At 35.0% G+C, this 16,585-nt stretch overlaps 1 protein-coding gene across 1 annotated transcript in view; it reads left to right on the forward strand.

The window, feature by feature from the left end:
• The window catches only part of LOC134850915 (IQ domain-containing protein E-like), a 71,493-nt gene that overhangs the window by 46,429 nt on the left and 8,479 nt on the right, over positions 1-16,585 (forward strand). The window contains exons 4-13 of the mRNA XM_063866715.1: positions 1,828-1,923; positions 2,418-2,435; positions 4,026-4,187; positions 5,990-6,153; positions 9,686-9,849; positions 10,699-10,802; positions 11,193-11,289; positions 11,674-11,827; positions 12,434-12,500; positions 12,761-12,914. Of these exons, the coding sequence (XP_063722785.1) occupies positions 1,828-1,923; positions 2,418-2,435; positions 4,026-4,187; positions 5,990-6,153; positions 9,686-9,849; positions 10,699-10,802; positions 11,193-11,289; positions 11,674-11,827; positions 12,434-12,500; positions 12,761-12,914 (1,180 nt within the window). The remainder of the gene's footprint in view (positions 1-1,827; positions 1,924-2,417; positions 2,436-4,025; positions 4,188-5,989; positions 6,154-9,685; positions 9,850-10,698; positions 10,803-11,192; positions 11,290-11,673; positions 11,828-12,433; positions 12,501-12,760; positions 12,915-16,585) is intronic.

Genomic DNA, 16,585 nt, shown 5'->3' on the forward strand with positions numbered 1-16,585 from the left:
TTTTTGTAGTCACAGGTCTTAGTGCAGCGTACCTCAGAATTCATTTGTCAAATGTTACTCTTATAATTTTGGGGTTGCGAGTGGTAGGTAGACTAATTCCGTCAACGATAACATTTGGTTTTAAATTGAATTCATTGGTCCAATTGAGAATATTGATGTTGTAGATTTATCTCCGGACGGTGATAGGTTTCTGCCTGTTGGCCATGTGCTGAAGCTGTTAAAGTATAGATTCATGTTATCTGCCAAGTTGTTAATATTGGGCCCTGGTTTTGTGAGGGCTATTTCGTCTGCGTAAGTAATTTCGATGTTATCAGTTTCTGGTAGAGGCATATAGCGATTAAGTAGGACCGGGGATAGCATACCACCTTGTGGGACACCCTGTTTCACCTTAGTGCGTTTGGATTTAGTGTCTCTAATATATAAGAAGATCTGCTTCACCCGTTTGTCTTAAAATCCATTACTTGCCTGTATAACGTTTCGTAAACCTAGAACTGCACTAATTGGTGCGTTTTGTGCAATAATTCTTTTTCAACTTCTGTTTTTTAGAATGACCGCGAGAAAAAGTTTGCACAATTATTACTTACAAAAAAAAATTTCCCGCTTTTTTTAAAACAAAAAATGTGACTGTATTGGTTTTATATAAAATAAAGACTATAGTTTCACTATGTTTTCTTATATTCCCAAATGAGATTGTGTTTTGTTTTATTTTGATTGGAAGTTAACTAGTTTTTTTTTTTCAAAATTGAAATTAAATATGTTTGTTTCAACTTAATCCAGCAGTTTTATGACAAAATTAATTAAGAAACGTTTCAAACCAAAATGTTACCTATTATGCTGTAACAAAACATCGCATTTTGTGAACCACAGACACTTAATATAATTTAATAGAAAATTAAGTTTTCAGTTTATACACAACAAATCTTGTTGAGTTAAAAGGATGCGCATTTTGATATGATTGTAACAGATTGTATAAAGTTTTACCCGGTAGTTCTTATTTTATTTTTGATCTAAAAGAAGTAGTCAATAATAAGTAAGATTTATTTAGAGTTAGATTTGGATCCCAACGTTCGCACAACCAATAGCAAGATCTGAATCTAATCCTAAAAGTTTGACAGAGACAGTAACTTAGATTCATTTAACAACATTTTTTTGATTTCGTTTTTCAATTTTTTTCCGAAGGTGCTGAAAGAAAATCCGTAAATTTATTTTACTGGAGTAAAACTAATTTTTCAAGACTAAACTTGATTGATCAGCTTGCTATTAGATACCTATTTTAACCTATTATAAGCCTGCTCGCTTTATTTGCTCAATTTGAATCAAAAATTTCAAACCGGTTTTTTTCGACACAGAAATTTTTTTGGAAGTTTTAAATAGGGTTCGAATCACGACTGCAAGGGCATTAGTATAATCTATCCCTAGACCCCTTATGACGATTATTTGTGGTACCTGATTTGCCGCTGAAAACAAAAAAGGAAAACCAAAACATTAGAATACAAAGTTCCTCGCCACTTTCAGTGTTCGAAACAAAAACTCGTTTAAAGATTCAGGTATAAGTTTTTTCGCACGGATGATATTTATCATTAGGATCTTATTAAAGGAAGGGTTTGGGAGTATGAGATAACCTATATAACCTAGTCAATGTCAATTTTAATTGTTTTGAAGCTGTAAAATCTTTTTTGTTGCTGCGTCTGAAAAGATGGCTAAAAGTTTACTAAAACTTTATTTTTTTTTGTTCGCAGTGCTACTGTAACCAGAAAATCCTGAGCTACGTGATCTATTTAAGATATTGAAGTATTCGGCGATAGGGTGAATTTTGGATGATTTTAGGCTCTCCCTATAAGGCCAAAACATCACTTCCCAAGAATCTTGACCCGGACAAGCGACGTGCTCAATGGCTGCAGGATTTACGAAGTGGCAACGGACGTAAGTTTTAATCGCAGAATTAGAGTCTGTCATTTAAATTTTGCAAACTGAGCTGCGAAGTAAAACTTAGAACGCTCAAATTGATAATCGTGAAGTTTCTTTCGAAAAATCATTGTGCTCGGGAAAACTTCAGGACATACGTTCACGTCGACTTCTGTGATCCTTTCTAAGCATGTGAACAATATGAAATTATCAAAAATTCAAGAAAGGAATCTAAAGTGACTACTTGTTTGTAAGCATTTTTGTTTTTTGTTTGACTGAACTAAAAATCATCATTTAAATGAGAACAAAAACAATGCCCGAAAAAAAATGAATTAAATACTTTGCTGTTAAGTTTCCCCGAAAATGACATCTTCAGTTGTTTGTAAAAGTAACATTTAGTAACTGCTATGTTCCTCGTTTTATTTAAATTATTAGATAACTGTCATCAAAATCAATTTTCTCTCATCATTATTCGCTTCTGAGGCAACTACAGCCCACTTGTTTGTTTTCAGGTACAATGTCTGGCCGCGGTAAGTTTTATTGCCACTTAATTATCTTCAACTAACTAATTTGACCAAACTTTCAACTACTATCAAAAACTTTTGAGTCTTTACTTGTTAATCTTGAATTATAAAACACATGCGTTAAATGAAGTGTACAATTATTGCATGGTGTGTTCAGTTGCTAATTAATCTGATTTAAATTTTTGCTCTTATATCTGAATTTACTGATCTTGTTTTTCATGACAAAAGCGCAAAATAAATGATTTATTACCAGGGCTTTATATAACTACTCTACGATAATTATAATAAGTTTGCGAAAAACATAGGTTTGAAAATGTGCAAGTTTTTCTGCATGTTCGTTCATCTGATTTCGAAGTTTGGATGTATTGTTCTTATTTGCTCTGAACACTATGTGAACATATATCGCAACAACTCCAAATTTTTTAGGGCAATTTCGGGAATCAAAAAAACTTGAAAAATCAAAATGTTTTTTAAATTAAAAAAAAAATTTTCGTTTCCCTAGTCATTTTTCTTCAAAAACTGTTTTCTAATTGATGTTTTTTACTATGACTCTCAAATACGCCTAAGTTCTATTTTTTGTTCAGATCTTTTTATCACAATATGCAGAAAAAAAACGACACCAATTCACCAATTTGAAGTTTTTTATATTTTTTAAGACTGTGATCGGAACATTCTGTGCTCCTTGCACATTAACCGGCTATCCTTGTTTCGATTTGAGATTAAATTAGATAAAGGCAACCGGGAGATTGGTTAGAGGTTGACCTTCAAGTATAATTTTGGTACAATTTTAACGTTATAATAACTACTAATCACCACTCAGTTGTACATTTTTTTTTACTTAATACGATGGAATTTTCTAGAAAAAAAAACAACCGTCGGACAAAAAAATGAAAATTTGTTTTTGTAAATTTTTCGAAATGTTTTCTTTACTTTGATTTTTTTCTACAATCGGCGTCTTCGGAACATTCTGTGCTAATTGCAAAGCAACCCGATATTCTTGTTTACATTTGAATACAATTTGTAGCTATTCATATGCTGTGTACAGGGGAGGGTGTATATATCCTCAATTTTGTTTTTCGAAGCCACCTTTTAGAGAATTTGAAAATTTGTTTTTTGTTTCCAATTTTCTTGCCACTTTTAATTCAAATGTTTTCGTCCTTTTTACTCGCAAAATCTAGAAGATGGGGCTAGTTACGTACCCTTTGAACACCCTTTAAATCGTGATTCGACCGATATTGAAAAAAGTTCCAAAAAACCGTCACAGTATTGAGAAAACAGCCCTGATAAACCGGTATTTCCCTCTATTGTACGCAAGCTAAATTTTATCATGACCATTGAGGTTAACAGTTTGTCTATGAAGACCAATTATGAGTCGAGTCATATAAGTTAATTAGTAAGAAAAGTTGCATGCCAATTCCCCAACAATTTGACAATTTGAAAGAAGAATTAAATCTGCACTCCACAAATAACAGAAATCAACAAACCTGTTTTTTTTAAACAAATTTTTCATTATTAAAAGGAAAAACCCTCGAGAAACAAGAAAACACGTCTATTCGGCTACTTATGCAAATAGTGTTATAGTTATGTATGTTTCAGCCATTACTGGGACTACAGGTACTGGAGCTAGCACTTCCCGGTCCAACAAGAGTGCAGTGTCAGCCAGGTCTGTCAAGGTCACGATGAACACTGATGCTGAAGACGCCGCCTTTTTGAGCACATCGAAATTCCTGCAGAAGAAGCTGCTCGAAAGTCACATAGGTATATAAGGATTACACAGCCAGGAAAAGACCGTTGAGCAGGGGTGCACTAATAAAAAACGTGCGGCCTTATAGGTTTTAAATTGTGTTCGAAATCCAGATCAATTTCGCTTGTTAAAAATTTATTTCTAATTGGCTAAATTTCTTTTTTTTTGTCTCTAACAACGGTGTGTCCGGATTGTAGCTCAATAACAATTTTATATATAATTTTTTAGCAGAGAAAACAAATCATAACAATGATAGCCGGTTACTGTGCAAGAAGCACAGAATGTTCGGACCATAGTCTTAAAAAATACGGCAAAGTTTTTTTCAATTTATTGTCGTTTTTTTTCGGCGTGGTGTGATGAAAGGAGTTGAAACAAAAAACTGGAGATTGAGACTATTCGATAGTCATAGTAAAATAAGCAAGTTGAAAAACTATTTTTATAGAACAATTACTTGAAAAACGAAAAAAATTCGAAAGTTTTGTCAATTTTTGCAGTTTTTTGAGTTTTTGAAATTTTTGATTCTAAAAAAGCGCTAAAATACTCATAGTAAACTAACGCTACTCAAGTAAAACTAAAGTTTTTACGTTTTAAACTAAGCTATTACAAGCTTTTAAGCAATTAAAATAAGACTGCCTGCTCGCTTTGTTCGCTTAAAATAAGACGAAAAATCAAATACTTCAAACCGGGTTTTCTTGACATATTGAAAGTTTTTTAATATGGTTCGCATTACAACTTAATGGGCTTCAATATGATTCAATATGGCTTTATGGACTTCAATTATCACTCGACCTAGTCCGATGATTATTTGTGGTACCTGATTTTGCGTGGAAAACAAAAAAAGAAAAAAACTAACACACCGTTTTCAATGGTCGAAACAATGAGTTTCAAATCACCAACTTATTGGTAAAACTTCTGATGTTTGTTCCGACCTTTGTATTCGGCTCTCTTAGTTTTTTGGATTGATATATCATATTAAAGCCCTTGCATTCGTGATTGGAGCAACATTAAAAAATTTCAAAAAAGTTTTCCCAGTGCCGAGAAAAACCGGTAAGAAATTTTTTATTTTACGTCTTATTTCGAGCAAATATAGCGATTGAGTCTTATTCTGGTTGCTTAAAAGCTCACAATAGCTTAACTTAAAACGTAAAAATTAAGTTTTACTTGCGTAACATTAGTTTACTTAGTGTATGTAAGCGGCTTTTTGGAATCAAAATTTTCAAAAATTCAAAAAACTGCAAAACACTTTATAAAAAATTCGAAAATTTTTTATATATTTTTTTCGTTTTATTCTACAAAAATTGTTTTCCCATTCGCTTATTTTAGTATGGCTATCTAATGTACCTAACACACAGTTTTGTGTTCAGCTCCTGTTATCTCATCCCGCCGAAAAAAAACGACAATAGTTTGAAAAAACTCTGTTGTATTTTTTTAAGACTATGGTCGGATCATTCTGTACTACTTGCCAGTAACCGGCTATCCTTGTGTTATTATTATTTCTTATGTGATTCTCTAGATATCACAAGGCAGCATTCGTCCCAGTTGTGGAAAAATCCATTACTGGAGTTTGGTTTTTCTTGCCGAGCTCAGGCTATCTGGCGGGCGGTTTTATGATTTCTTAGAGACAGCTAAATCCTGGATAATTCCTATTTCCATCCATCTCGTTAAACTACCACATAAAGTTGGGCTCTTTTCCGCTTTCACCATATTTGAATTTTGATTTTCAAAATGTAATTTATGGTTATCATGAGTCAATATGTATTTTCAAAAATGATCTCTTAGAGATTCCAGGCCTCTAGAATTCATGTCTATGTTCCAGGGCCCACCAAACCGACCAAGGCTTCTTTTGCGCCTAGCAGCAAAGACCCCGGAGACATGGCGGATGAGATCGTGGAGTTGAAGAGACGACTGGCCGAGATAGAGAGTGTCTCAAGCGTGAACAAGGGCAGAATGCGACGACTGGAAGAAGACAATTCACGCAAGGTACGCAAATTTGTAGGAAAATTTTACAGCATCATCATCATCATCAGAATATTTGAACTCGGACCTTGTAACCAGGCGTTAATTGCCTTTACCTCTTAGCTTTAGCAAGTTTTACAATATCTATAATTTTTTGTTGTCAAATTTTCTTAAAAGCGAATTTATATGTATAATCTTTACATATATATGGTATAAATATACCATATATAGGTATAAGTGTATATGCAAAAGCTTATACGGGATGTACGATGAGCAAAATTGTTTAAAACCATTGTGACGTATGGATTTGTCAAAAAAGTGTAACTTAGAAATCGAGTTATCCAGATTCTAAAAAAAAAATCCCTTTTTTATTAAAATGGTTTCGAAGGCGGAGAAGGTGCCAATCAATGTATTAGTTCATCTTGTAGCCTTAAAAAGTCTCATTTGAACGGGAAAAAGCCTTTGTTATAACCTTGAAGTGTGTAAACCACCGCACTTTAATAGAATAGTTGACCAACTTCTTGCTGCCAGATTCTGTTTGTAGCTAGTTAAGCAACTGACTGATAGTTAGACAAGCCAGAACTTTATTAGGAAAATTTCTATCTGAAGCAAGAATAGATCCCAGTAGAGTCACACAAAGCTCAGTCATTTATCCCATTTTATTCAACATCTGTGCAACTTTTGCACTTGCGCCACGCAATAGTATCTCCAGTATCTCAAATGCCGATGAATTCAGTGCCTACACATGCGGCGCTTACTTTATGTCGATGCCTTCCTTCATTAACTCAAACTTACTCTTTCCCTCAAAATGTTCAGTGACTCTCTTCTCCCCAGAACCAAAGGCTCACAAAACCCATCTGCAAGTTGAAGTACTGAGAAGAATTTTATTTTTGAATCACAATCTAAAAATCATGCGGCTTAGCTTGAAACCTTTATAGAAGTTCGTCCTGAACTGCAGAAATGAGCAACTAAAGAAAAGCAGCGCAGCTCTGTACTAAACGCTTTTGCCGAAGTCAACTAGGACAAATTTATGACAAAACGCTCTCAACTACGCAGCAAGCGACGATGGGATCTGTCATGGAATACGCCTGCCGAGTCTGGTTTTAACGCTTCCTAAAAAACATTAACGATGCAATTTGCCGCCCTCCTCGCTGTAACTGAAAGCAACAAAATGAATCAAATCGACCTTTCTTATCTGAATAAAAAGATTTTTTCAATAGGGAGAGACATGATAACATTCCTTGCAAGACTGTCACTTACCATTTTACTAAACACCAGGGAAGAAAGAAGTCCGAAAAACAAACACTGTCAGACAAATAAAATATTCGTTGAAAATAACAATGAAGTGGTGTACCCTTTTTGAGTACACCAGCAAAGGGACCAAAACGCCAGTTCTTTAAATAATTCACATACGAGCTGCATCTAAGTACTTTGAAACTGCCCCCTTCCTAAACTCAAACCCCGCTCTATTTTCTCCTAGTGAACTTACCTTTTCCTAGCTCTCCTTGCTCTGCCTATATATGCTGTCTACTGCCCCATAGTCAACGCCCAACTCAGCAGATTTCGTCCAAGATTGTCAATGGATGCCCCGAGTGCTTAACCTCCTGCACTATTTAGTTCCCTTCTGTCTCTGAAATCCTGCTAGACTTCTTTTTATTTTTATCCTCTACAGACTAGGTTTCTTTACTCTCTAGACTGGACTAATCTTCAAGCACGCCAGTCGAGTTCCTTTCTAATCTAAAGGCCAGTGTCGAGTCATCGCGGCAGATTTAGAGCTCTGGCTAAACAATCTAAATCCGTCCTTCTTTGAGATGATCGTACATAATTGTCGAAAGAGAGACACCGTCACCATAGTTTTACTATACCCCTTAAACTAAATTAGCGACGAAACCAGAATCACTGGACGTCTTAGTTACTGGTAAATGAAGCGCCTTCAGCCAAGAATCCTCATGGCGGGTACCGCAGAGTTAGTTTTAGAGGAGATCGTCCAAATAATAAACATCCCCTGGAAATATAGTTCGATGCAAAAAAATGAGACTGGAATAACTTGAATTTTCTCATAAATGGCAAATCATTAAGAAACATATAATATAACACAGAATAGGCAAAAAATGGTTGCAACCCAGTATGACTAGGCAGGGATTTGCTTTCCATAGCAACGAATAACATTTAAAAGTCTGCTTGGAATTGGCTTCATTAGATTTAGCCTCATTTGCGCAGTCACTTCATCTTGGCATTCGATTGTATATCTCCTCGACTCTTCGATACTTGTTGTTGATTACTTTTCCACAACATTTTTGAGATTGTTGCAAATATTATCAATGGGTGATAGGTCAGCTGATTTTGGCGGCCATTGCAAAGTTTGGACATGATTGTCCTCCATCCAGTTTTTAGTAAAATTTGACGTGTGTGTGTGCATTATTTGAATACCAGACTATCAGTTTGATTCTGTGCATCTGGAATATGCTTTCATCGGTTATCCACAGATCCTCGACGCCATAACTTTTCCGATTTTTTGCAAAAATGATTCGTTTTTCCTCATGGATAGTGGTTTCCCAGGGTTTTTCTAGGGATTTTCTTCAAAATGTTACTTTTTTTAATGTACGCTGAAGCGTATTTTTGTGAACGTTTATGCCATTTTCGGTGTTAAGTCTTAGCGAAATTTTCTGGGCAGAAGTATACGGATTTCTTGAAGCTATTGAAGCAGTTTTTTTCCAACAAATTACCAGCCATTTTTCGAGGTCTTCCGCATCCCTTTTTTTGATCAAGGGGTTTTCGATCAATACTAAAAATAACCGAACACCCGAGAAATCGATTTTCTGTTCACGGAAGTACTACAACAGTGCTGTAAAATTTTGAAAGACCAACGTGATCATTGCAAGACAATAAGGTCTAGCCGATTAGACGACAATATGAAGGAATAACACTTCGATGACGCAACTTCAGCAACACTGAAACAACAATATGTTCATTCAAGTCAGTACGCATATACAAGGACAGAAAATATGTTTTAATATGCACAAGGCGACTTGAAATGGGTAAATAGTGAGATAATTTGTCTGTCTATGTCCACTGAAGTATGACATCCCAATTTAGAAAAATTTAAAAATAATAAGAGTTAAAAAAAAGTAAAAACTGAACTCCCTCTTAGGATACCGATACAACCGACGACTTCTCATTAGACTAAACAACTATGATTCGGAGTCAAAATTCTTTTTGAAAGTTCTATAGCAGACATATTTGTTAGCTTCTGAAAAAATATATATTTTTTTGATTTTGCAAATGAAAGTCTTAAATTTACGGAGACTAAACAAGTACCTTGGAATTTTTATTTGAAAAGATTTGAATCAGAAGCAGAAGTTAACTTTTCCAGAAATAAAGTAGCCAGCGAAACCTGCTCATAGGGAGGACTTGATTCTATAGATCTAATGGCTCGCCCTTCCTTTTGGTTATAGTTCACGACGGCCGACCTATCCTATATGTTAATCAATTTAAGTCAATGAGTCGACGTATTCATCTGACTATGCTTTATTGCAATTTCGCAACTTGCATTTAGGACAAGCAGATCGAGAAGTTGTTGAACCCTGGAGGCAGTTCGGATGATGCGAGGAGGGCTCTGGCTGAGAGAGGGGGCGGGGACAACTCCTCAGTGGTGAACAGTCTCAAGAACAAAAACATCAAATTGGAACTCACTCTCAAAGAAAAAGAGAACGAACTAAGGTGTGTGGGGAAATTGTAAATACTTAAGACGGGTTTTTATAATTTATAAATAGTATCATCAATGGTTAGTTTTATGTCAGTTTCTTGGGTTGTGGAGGCGCCTCTTATTCTTGTATTCTTTTCCGGTAGAAAAGTTCGACGTCCTATCCAATGATTTTCAATCATTATCATTTTGTTTGGCTTTTTCTACCTCATGGATAATCATTTCAATACGAATTGAACATTTACAAAAGTCTAATCGTCGTCTGTTTTGAGTTTGTTCTTTTACTTCATTTCAATAATTTTCTACGATTTTGATCTAAATGTTTTTAAACACGGGTTGTTTTTTATTTGCAGAATTTAAATATTTCAATGGAGAACGAATTGTTTGAGATCAGTTCTTTCATTGCCTTTTGTTTCTTATGAAGCATTTTGGTTCTTAAGTTTTAATTTATACAATAGTTGTGATAATGTAATTGAGACTCAGTTCTTAAATGGGACCAAGTTAACATCCTCCCCCCTAAACACGTTTAGGAGGGAGGATGTTAACTTGATCCCTTAAATGTTTTTGGAAGTTCGGAGTTTGAAAAAGCACCAACTGTTTCCAAAGGATCTTGTTAACAATTTTCCCCCTATTGCAATAGAGGGGGGGGGGGGATCGTTAAAGATCCTTTCCAAATCGTTGGAAAAGACGTCAACATGTCCTAATTGGAATTTGAGAACATTCATTTTTTTTAGTTCCAAAATGTTCTTGGCTCATGTAAACGAGACTCCGAACTGTCACGATTTCGCTCTGATATGTTTTTGGTTCATTGGAATCGCTTTTGGGCTGATATACCAGATAAATACATATAATTATGTTTTTCTTAGGAAACTGAAGGAAGACGTGAAGACTACACGTAGTGAAGAGATGAAGATCTGCATGGAGGCGTTCTACCAGGAGATAGTCCGACTCAGAGCAGCTGTACACACTGGTAAGCACCCTTCTATTCGAATTTGCTTCAGTTAGCAGAATTTGTTCGCTCAGCCGAAATTCATTCCGAATTGTTTCGTTATTCCATGTTGAGCTGTACTGAGCTAATTTGTGAAAAAAACTACCGAAGCTACTAAATGATTTCAATATAGTTTCTTCATTAGTGTTTATACCTTTTTTAAATGGGTAGTTTTTTCATTGCAATTATCATTGGGTTATATACCGAATCAGTACTGATTGTTAATTCAGCTACTATATGACAGAACTGGGAAATAAATATTAAAATTAAACATTGAGTTCAAATTTCAATATAAACAGAAATGACGGAAAAATGCTCAGTTTTGACAAGTTTTAATGGTTCTTTAAAGTGTTTAAATTGGAGTGTTTTTAGGCAAGAAGACGACTTTAGGAACAGATACTTCACGACAGGAGAGAGAGGATTTCGCCTCCAGTCGCAAAATGAAGACACTCAATGCAAACATCCTCAGGTTTGTAATACAGTAGTCAACCGAAGAATAAGCGTCAGGAAAGTTCAAATGTGTGAACAAATCAACCGAAGTACGAACGAACCAGAAATGAAAGATTCGTGAGATCTGGTTTTTATCCGAATTTAACTCCATTACCACTTCTAAGTTAATTTAATTCCATTACCATTTTTACGTTAATTTTTAAAACTCCTATAGGTTTTTTTTGAATCCAATTTTTCTTATAATCGAAAAACAGAAAAAAAGTTAGATTATTAAATTATTTTTTTTTGGTGCACTTAGTTTTGATGCATTTAGTTTTGATTCTTTAAAAACCATTGTAGTCGGAACATTCTGTGCTATTTTATTAAACCACCGGCTATCCTTGTTTTTAAATCGCCCTGATAGATTGTCGGAGGCGAACAAGGACCTGGAGGTGGAGAATGAGAAACTGAAGGGGGAGTTGGAGTCCCTGAAGGACAGTCTGGACAGACCCGAGAGTGGGGAGCTGGAAGACATGAGCAGGGAACAATTGTTGCACCACGCACACACCACACAACAGGTATGCTATATCGGAGAGCGGTCTGAATTTAGACAACCGCGTATTCAGACACTGTATTAACCAATCAGAATCGAGAGAGACAAGGAAGAAATGAATGATTGGTTAATAGTGTCTGACTACGCGGTTGTCTAAATACTGCTACGTAAACTGCTATATCATACTTATATTATAAAAATAATAATACATCGAGGTACCGTGCAAACATCCGACGTGTAAATTCTGCGAAAAATCAGTTTTGATCAAATTTTGATAAACAACAGAAAATTTGTACAATTTTAAGCTAATTTGAATTTATATCAAGAACACCATGAATTTTATAGTTTTATTTAACAGCGGTACATAAACAAGCGGAAGTATAAACCAGCCGAAGTATTAACCAGCCGAAAATACGTAAGTGTTACAAAATAGTTATGTAACACTTATGTAACAGTTACGAAAGTTTTGAAATTCGTTCATATTATGTAGCTTTTTGGATGGCTTATATACTCAGCGCATTTTCGGTTAGTTTATACTTCGGCTGGTTTTTCTACGCTCTTTACCTTTTTTACCTTAAAATTGAAATTATTCATTGATGAAACATGTTTTTATTTCGCATTTTGTATGTAGAAACTGGACAGGTTTGAACAAGTCATGGCCGACCAAGTAGACGACGAAGACGAGAATGCTATTCCAGGTATTTTGAACAGATTTTTTATCTGTAACCACGTCAATTGTTAACGGCACTGAAGTAACAGTGCTCAACTTAGTTAAGAAAAAATGATGCTGTGCTTTTCAAATGTTTTTTTTGAGGCTTTTCTGTTTTTTTTTCGAAGGGACAGGTAAGTATAACCCTTATAAATAAAACCCGTATAAATAAATTTTTCAACTACTATTTATTCTAAATTTTTTCAACTTTTGCAAAGTTCGTTTTCTGAAAACGTTTTGCAACTTCAGGTAAACTTAAGTTAGAGGGGTCATTTGCTGAGAGGTTCGCTGCACTGGATAAACGAGAGACGGAGCTGCTTCAGAACCTAGAAAAGGCAAAGACGAATCTGATAAAGACGAGGGAAGAAAGAGACGAGTGGAGGACCAAATACGATGATGTCAGGTGAGAAAAAATAATGAGAGCCGGTTTGAATCCCGTTCTTTCCTTTTAAATTTTTTTTCTGATGACCATTTCACAAAGACGGAAGAAACTATTTCAAAGGGTTTTTAAAACATTTCAGTGTCGAGAAAAACAGTCCGAATTTTTCCTGTTTTTCAGATTAATTTTCATAATTAAATGTTTTTAAATTTCATATTCAATTGTTTCCGAATTTGGCTTTATTTTTGCTACGTTTAACAGCTTATTTATCTCTTCAGTCTCCTCTCACTAGTTACAAGAAGACATGCGAAAAGTTATAAGTTAAATTAAAATAATTTGACCCGAGTGAGTACTTAAATTTGATTAAAATTTTTTTGACTCGGGTTTTTTTTTTCACTCTAAGAGACTTTAAGTCATATATAATGTTGACGCTCTTAAAGCCCTGATCAGCTGATTTTTAAGAATTGTCAAAAATTTATCTAGTGTCGAGAAAAAAAAATAACGGAATGAAGAAAATTTACTAACAGATTAATAACTATTTGGAAAAGAGAAATGCAACATAGAAAATGGAACAGAGAAAATTTAACTTTCATTTTAATTACACTAGCGAACTTTAGTGAGCGTTAGTGCAACAGTACGACTATTCTTTTTTCCTTACCTAAGTCGCAAATATTGATGCCACTTTTTGTGGCATCTTTACGGCTTTTTGATAGCATGTCCTTTGACGTTGGAATTGTAATAAGATAACACAGATGATGCATTTTTAATTCATCAACTGAATCGAAAAAAGCTATTTGTTTCAAACAACATAACAACAATAAAAACTCGATTTCAGATATTTTCCAACTCAATATATCCGCAAATTTCAAAGTCCTTTCAGGCGTAATGGGGTGTTTTCAAAAAATAGAAAAAGTTTTCAGCATTGAGAAAAAAACCTGCTATGGTGTTTTGAGCTTTTCAGAATAATTTATAAACAGTACTGTTGTACTGAACGCGCACGTACGCAAGCACGCACGCGCACACACACACAGAATCGTAGTTCAGACTATTATAAAAACCGCGATCATTTTTTTTCGCGGTTGAACGTTTGATTTCTTTTCAAGTTCTGTTCAGTGGAAGGCAAACTCCACTATTGAACACCGAAAAATTAACGGCCACGAAAAATGTGATCGACTTGGGTTTCGAAAGTGGATTTTAATTATTGTAATTCCCAGCGAAATATAAATTTTACATATTGATCTTTTTTTTTCAAATTGGGTTCACTCTATCAAAAAAGTGCTGGTCAACAGTTGTTCTAGAAATTTAAATAGCTTAGAGCCATCTTTTTTCTTTGAAATTCAAAGTTTGCGGTTTTGTCAAAAAGATATCCGTATTTTTTTCGGTGAACTTGCGTTCCCTCACTCTTTTCCATTTCTCTTTTTGGTTTTGTTGTACATTTTTCAACTAACGAAACCAATGAAACTGTAACTAACGAAATTCAAAACGGAACAGAGAAAATTTACAGATTAATAAGTAGTTGTTCTCCTAGAGGTTGTGGAAGTCGAAACTTTCTGTACTGCTTAACCGTTCTCCTGCTACGCGTTCTTGTTCCTACCCTTCCTGAACACTTCGAAGGACTATGGCAGGGGCTTTGTTCAAGCGAGACAGCTTATTGAAAAAATAAAGCTTTTAGCGACTCAAGTGTAGTATCATTTTGAAGCCTTTTCAGTCGTGATCGGGGTTTTTGAAAAGAATTTACAAAAAGTTTTCGGCGTCGAGAAAACGTGCTCTGAAGTTTTCAGTTTTTCATACTAATTTACACATAGTGCTAAACTGAGAGCAAACTGCTGCGAATTTATTTCTTGTGTAATTTCTTATTAATTTTAGCTGTAAATCAGGGGCGGATCTAGGATTTTCTGTGTTTGATGCTCTTTTGATGCATCGCATTGGCACTTTATTAGCATAAGTAGTTGCTTTATTTGTGACTAGTGTTCACCGATTGTTAAGCGTTACCGAGCGTGTAATCGGGCGTGAGACTCTAAGTCTCGAAATAGCATGTTCGAAGCCAATACGTAGCAAAATTTAACTAATTCGTGACTTATTTCTATTTTTTTTTTCTTATTTCACTTTATAAAGCTGCTTTTTTCGTGTTCTCGCTAGTGTTTGCAAAGCGCAGCTTTGCTTCTGTGTAACTAGTTGGAACAGTGAAACGGAAAAGCGAAATCGAAACAAAAAGATTTTACACTAGTTTGAGCAGAAATATAACAGAGAAATTTTAACTAACAACCTTAATAACTATTTGAAACATAAAAACGGAACAGAGAAAAGTAACTAGCAGAATAATAACTAATTGGAACATTGAAATAGAACAAAAAAATCGAGTTAAAAGTTTAATAGCTTGTTGGGGCAGAGAAACGTAACAGAGAAAACTTAACCAACTGAACTAACGACAACTATACTCACGGAAAACAAAACCAAGCAGAGAAATTTTCACCAACGGAGCTAACAAGTTTCAACTGAAGGAATTCAAAACGGAACAGAGAAAATTGAACTGACAGATTAATAACCAGTTTTTTTCTAAGTGATTCTGGGTTTCGAAGCATTCTGTTTTTCTTGCAAAACCACCACTTACCTTTGCTGTTCCGACTTTTCTTGAAGACTGGGAAGGACTATGATGTAGGCTTTTTTTTCAGGCGCGATAGCTTATAGTGAAATTAAAGCTTAAAGAAGTTCAAGTTTAGTAAAATTTCAAAGTTCTTTCAGGCGTAATGGGGTGTTTTCAAAAAATAGAAAAAGTTTTCAGCATTGAGAAAAAAACCTGCTCTGGTGTTTTGAGCTTTTCAGAATAATTTATAAACAGTACTGTTGTACTGAACGCGCACGTACGCAAGCACGCACGCGCACACACACACAGAATCGTAGTTCAGACTATTATAAAAACCGCGATCATTTTTTTTCGCGGTTGAACGTTTGATTTCTTTTCAAGTTCTGTTCAGTGGAAGGCAAACTCCACTATTGAACACCGAAAAATTAACGGCCACGAAAAATGTGATCGACTTGGGTTTCGAAAGTGGATTTTAATTATTGTAATTCCCAGCGAAATATAAATTTTACATATTGATCTTTTTTTTTCAAATTGGGTTCACTCTATCAAAAAAGTGCTGGTCAACAGTTGTTCTAGAAATTTAAATAGCTTAGAGCCATCTTTTTTCTTTGAAATTCAAAGTTTGCGGTTTTGTCAAAAAGATATCCGTATTTTTTTCGGTGAACTTGCGTTCCCTCACTCTTTTCCATTTCTCTTTTTGGTTTTGTTGTACATTTTTCAACTAACGAAACCAATGAAACTGTAACTAACGAAATTCAAAACGGAACAGAGAAAATTTACAGATTAATAAGTAGTTGTTCTCCTAGAGGTTGTGGAAGTCGAAACTTTCTGTACTGCTTAACCGTTCTCCTGCTACGCGTTCTTGTTCCTACCCTTCCTGAACACTTCGAAGGACTATGGCAGGGGCTTTGTTCAAGCGAGACAGCTTATTGAAAAAATAAAGCTTTTAGCGACTCAAGTGTAGTATCATTTTGAAGCCTTTTCAGTCGTGATCGGGGTTTTTGAAAAGAATTTACAAAAAGTTTTCGGCGTCGAGAAAACGTGCTCTGAAGTTTTCAGTTTTTCATACTAATTTACACATAGTGCTAAACTGAGAGCAAACTGCTGCGAA

Source organism: Symsagittifera roscoffensis, chromosome 7 (genome assembly GCF_963678635.1).
Source record: "Symsagittifera roscoffensis chromosome 7, txSymRosc1.1, whole genome shotgun sequence".
Lineage (NCBI taxonomy): Eukaryota > Metazoa > Xenacoelomorpha > Acoela > Convolutidae > Symsagittifera > Symsagittifera roscoffensis.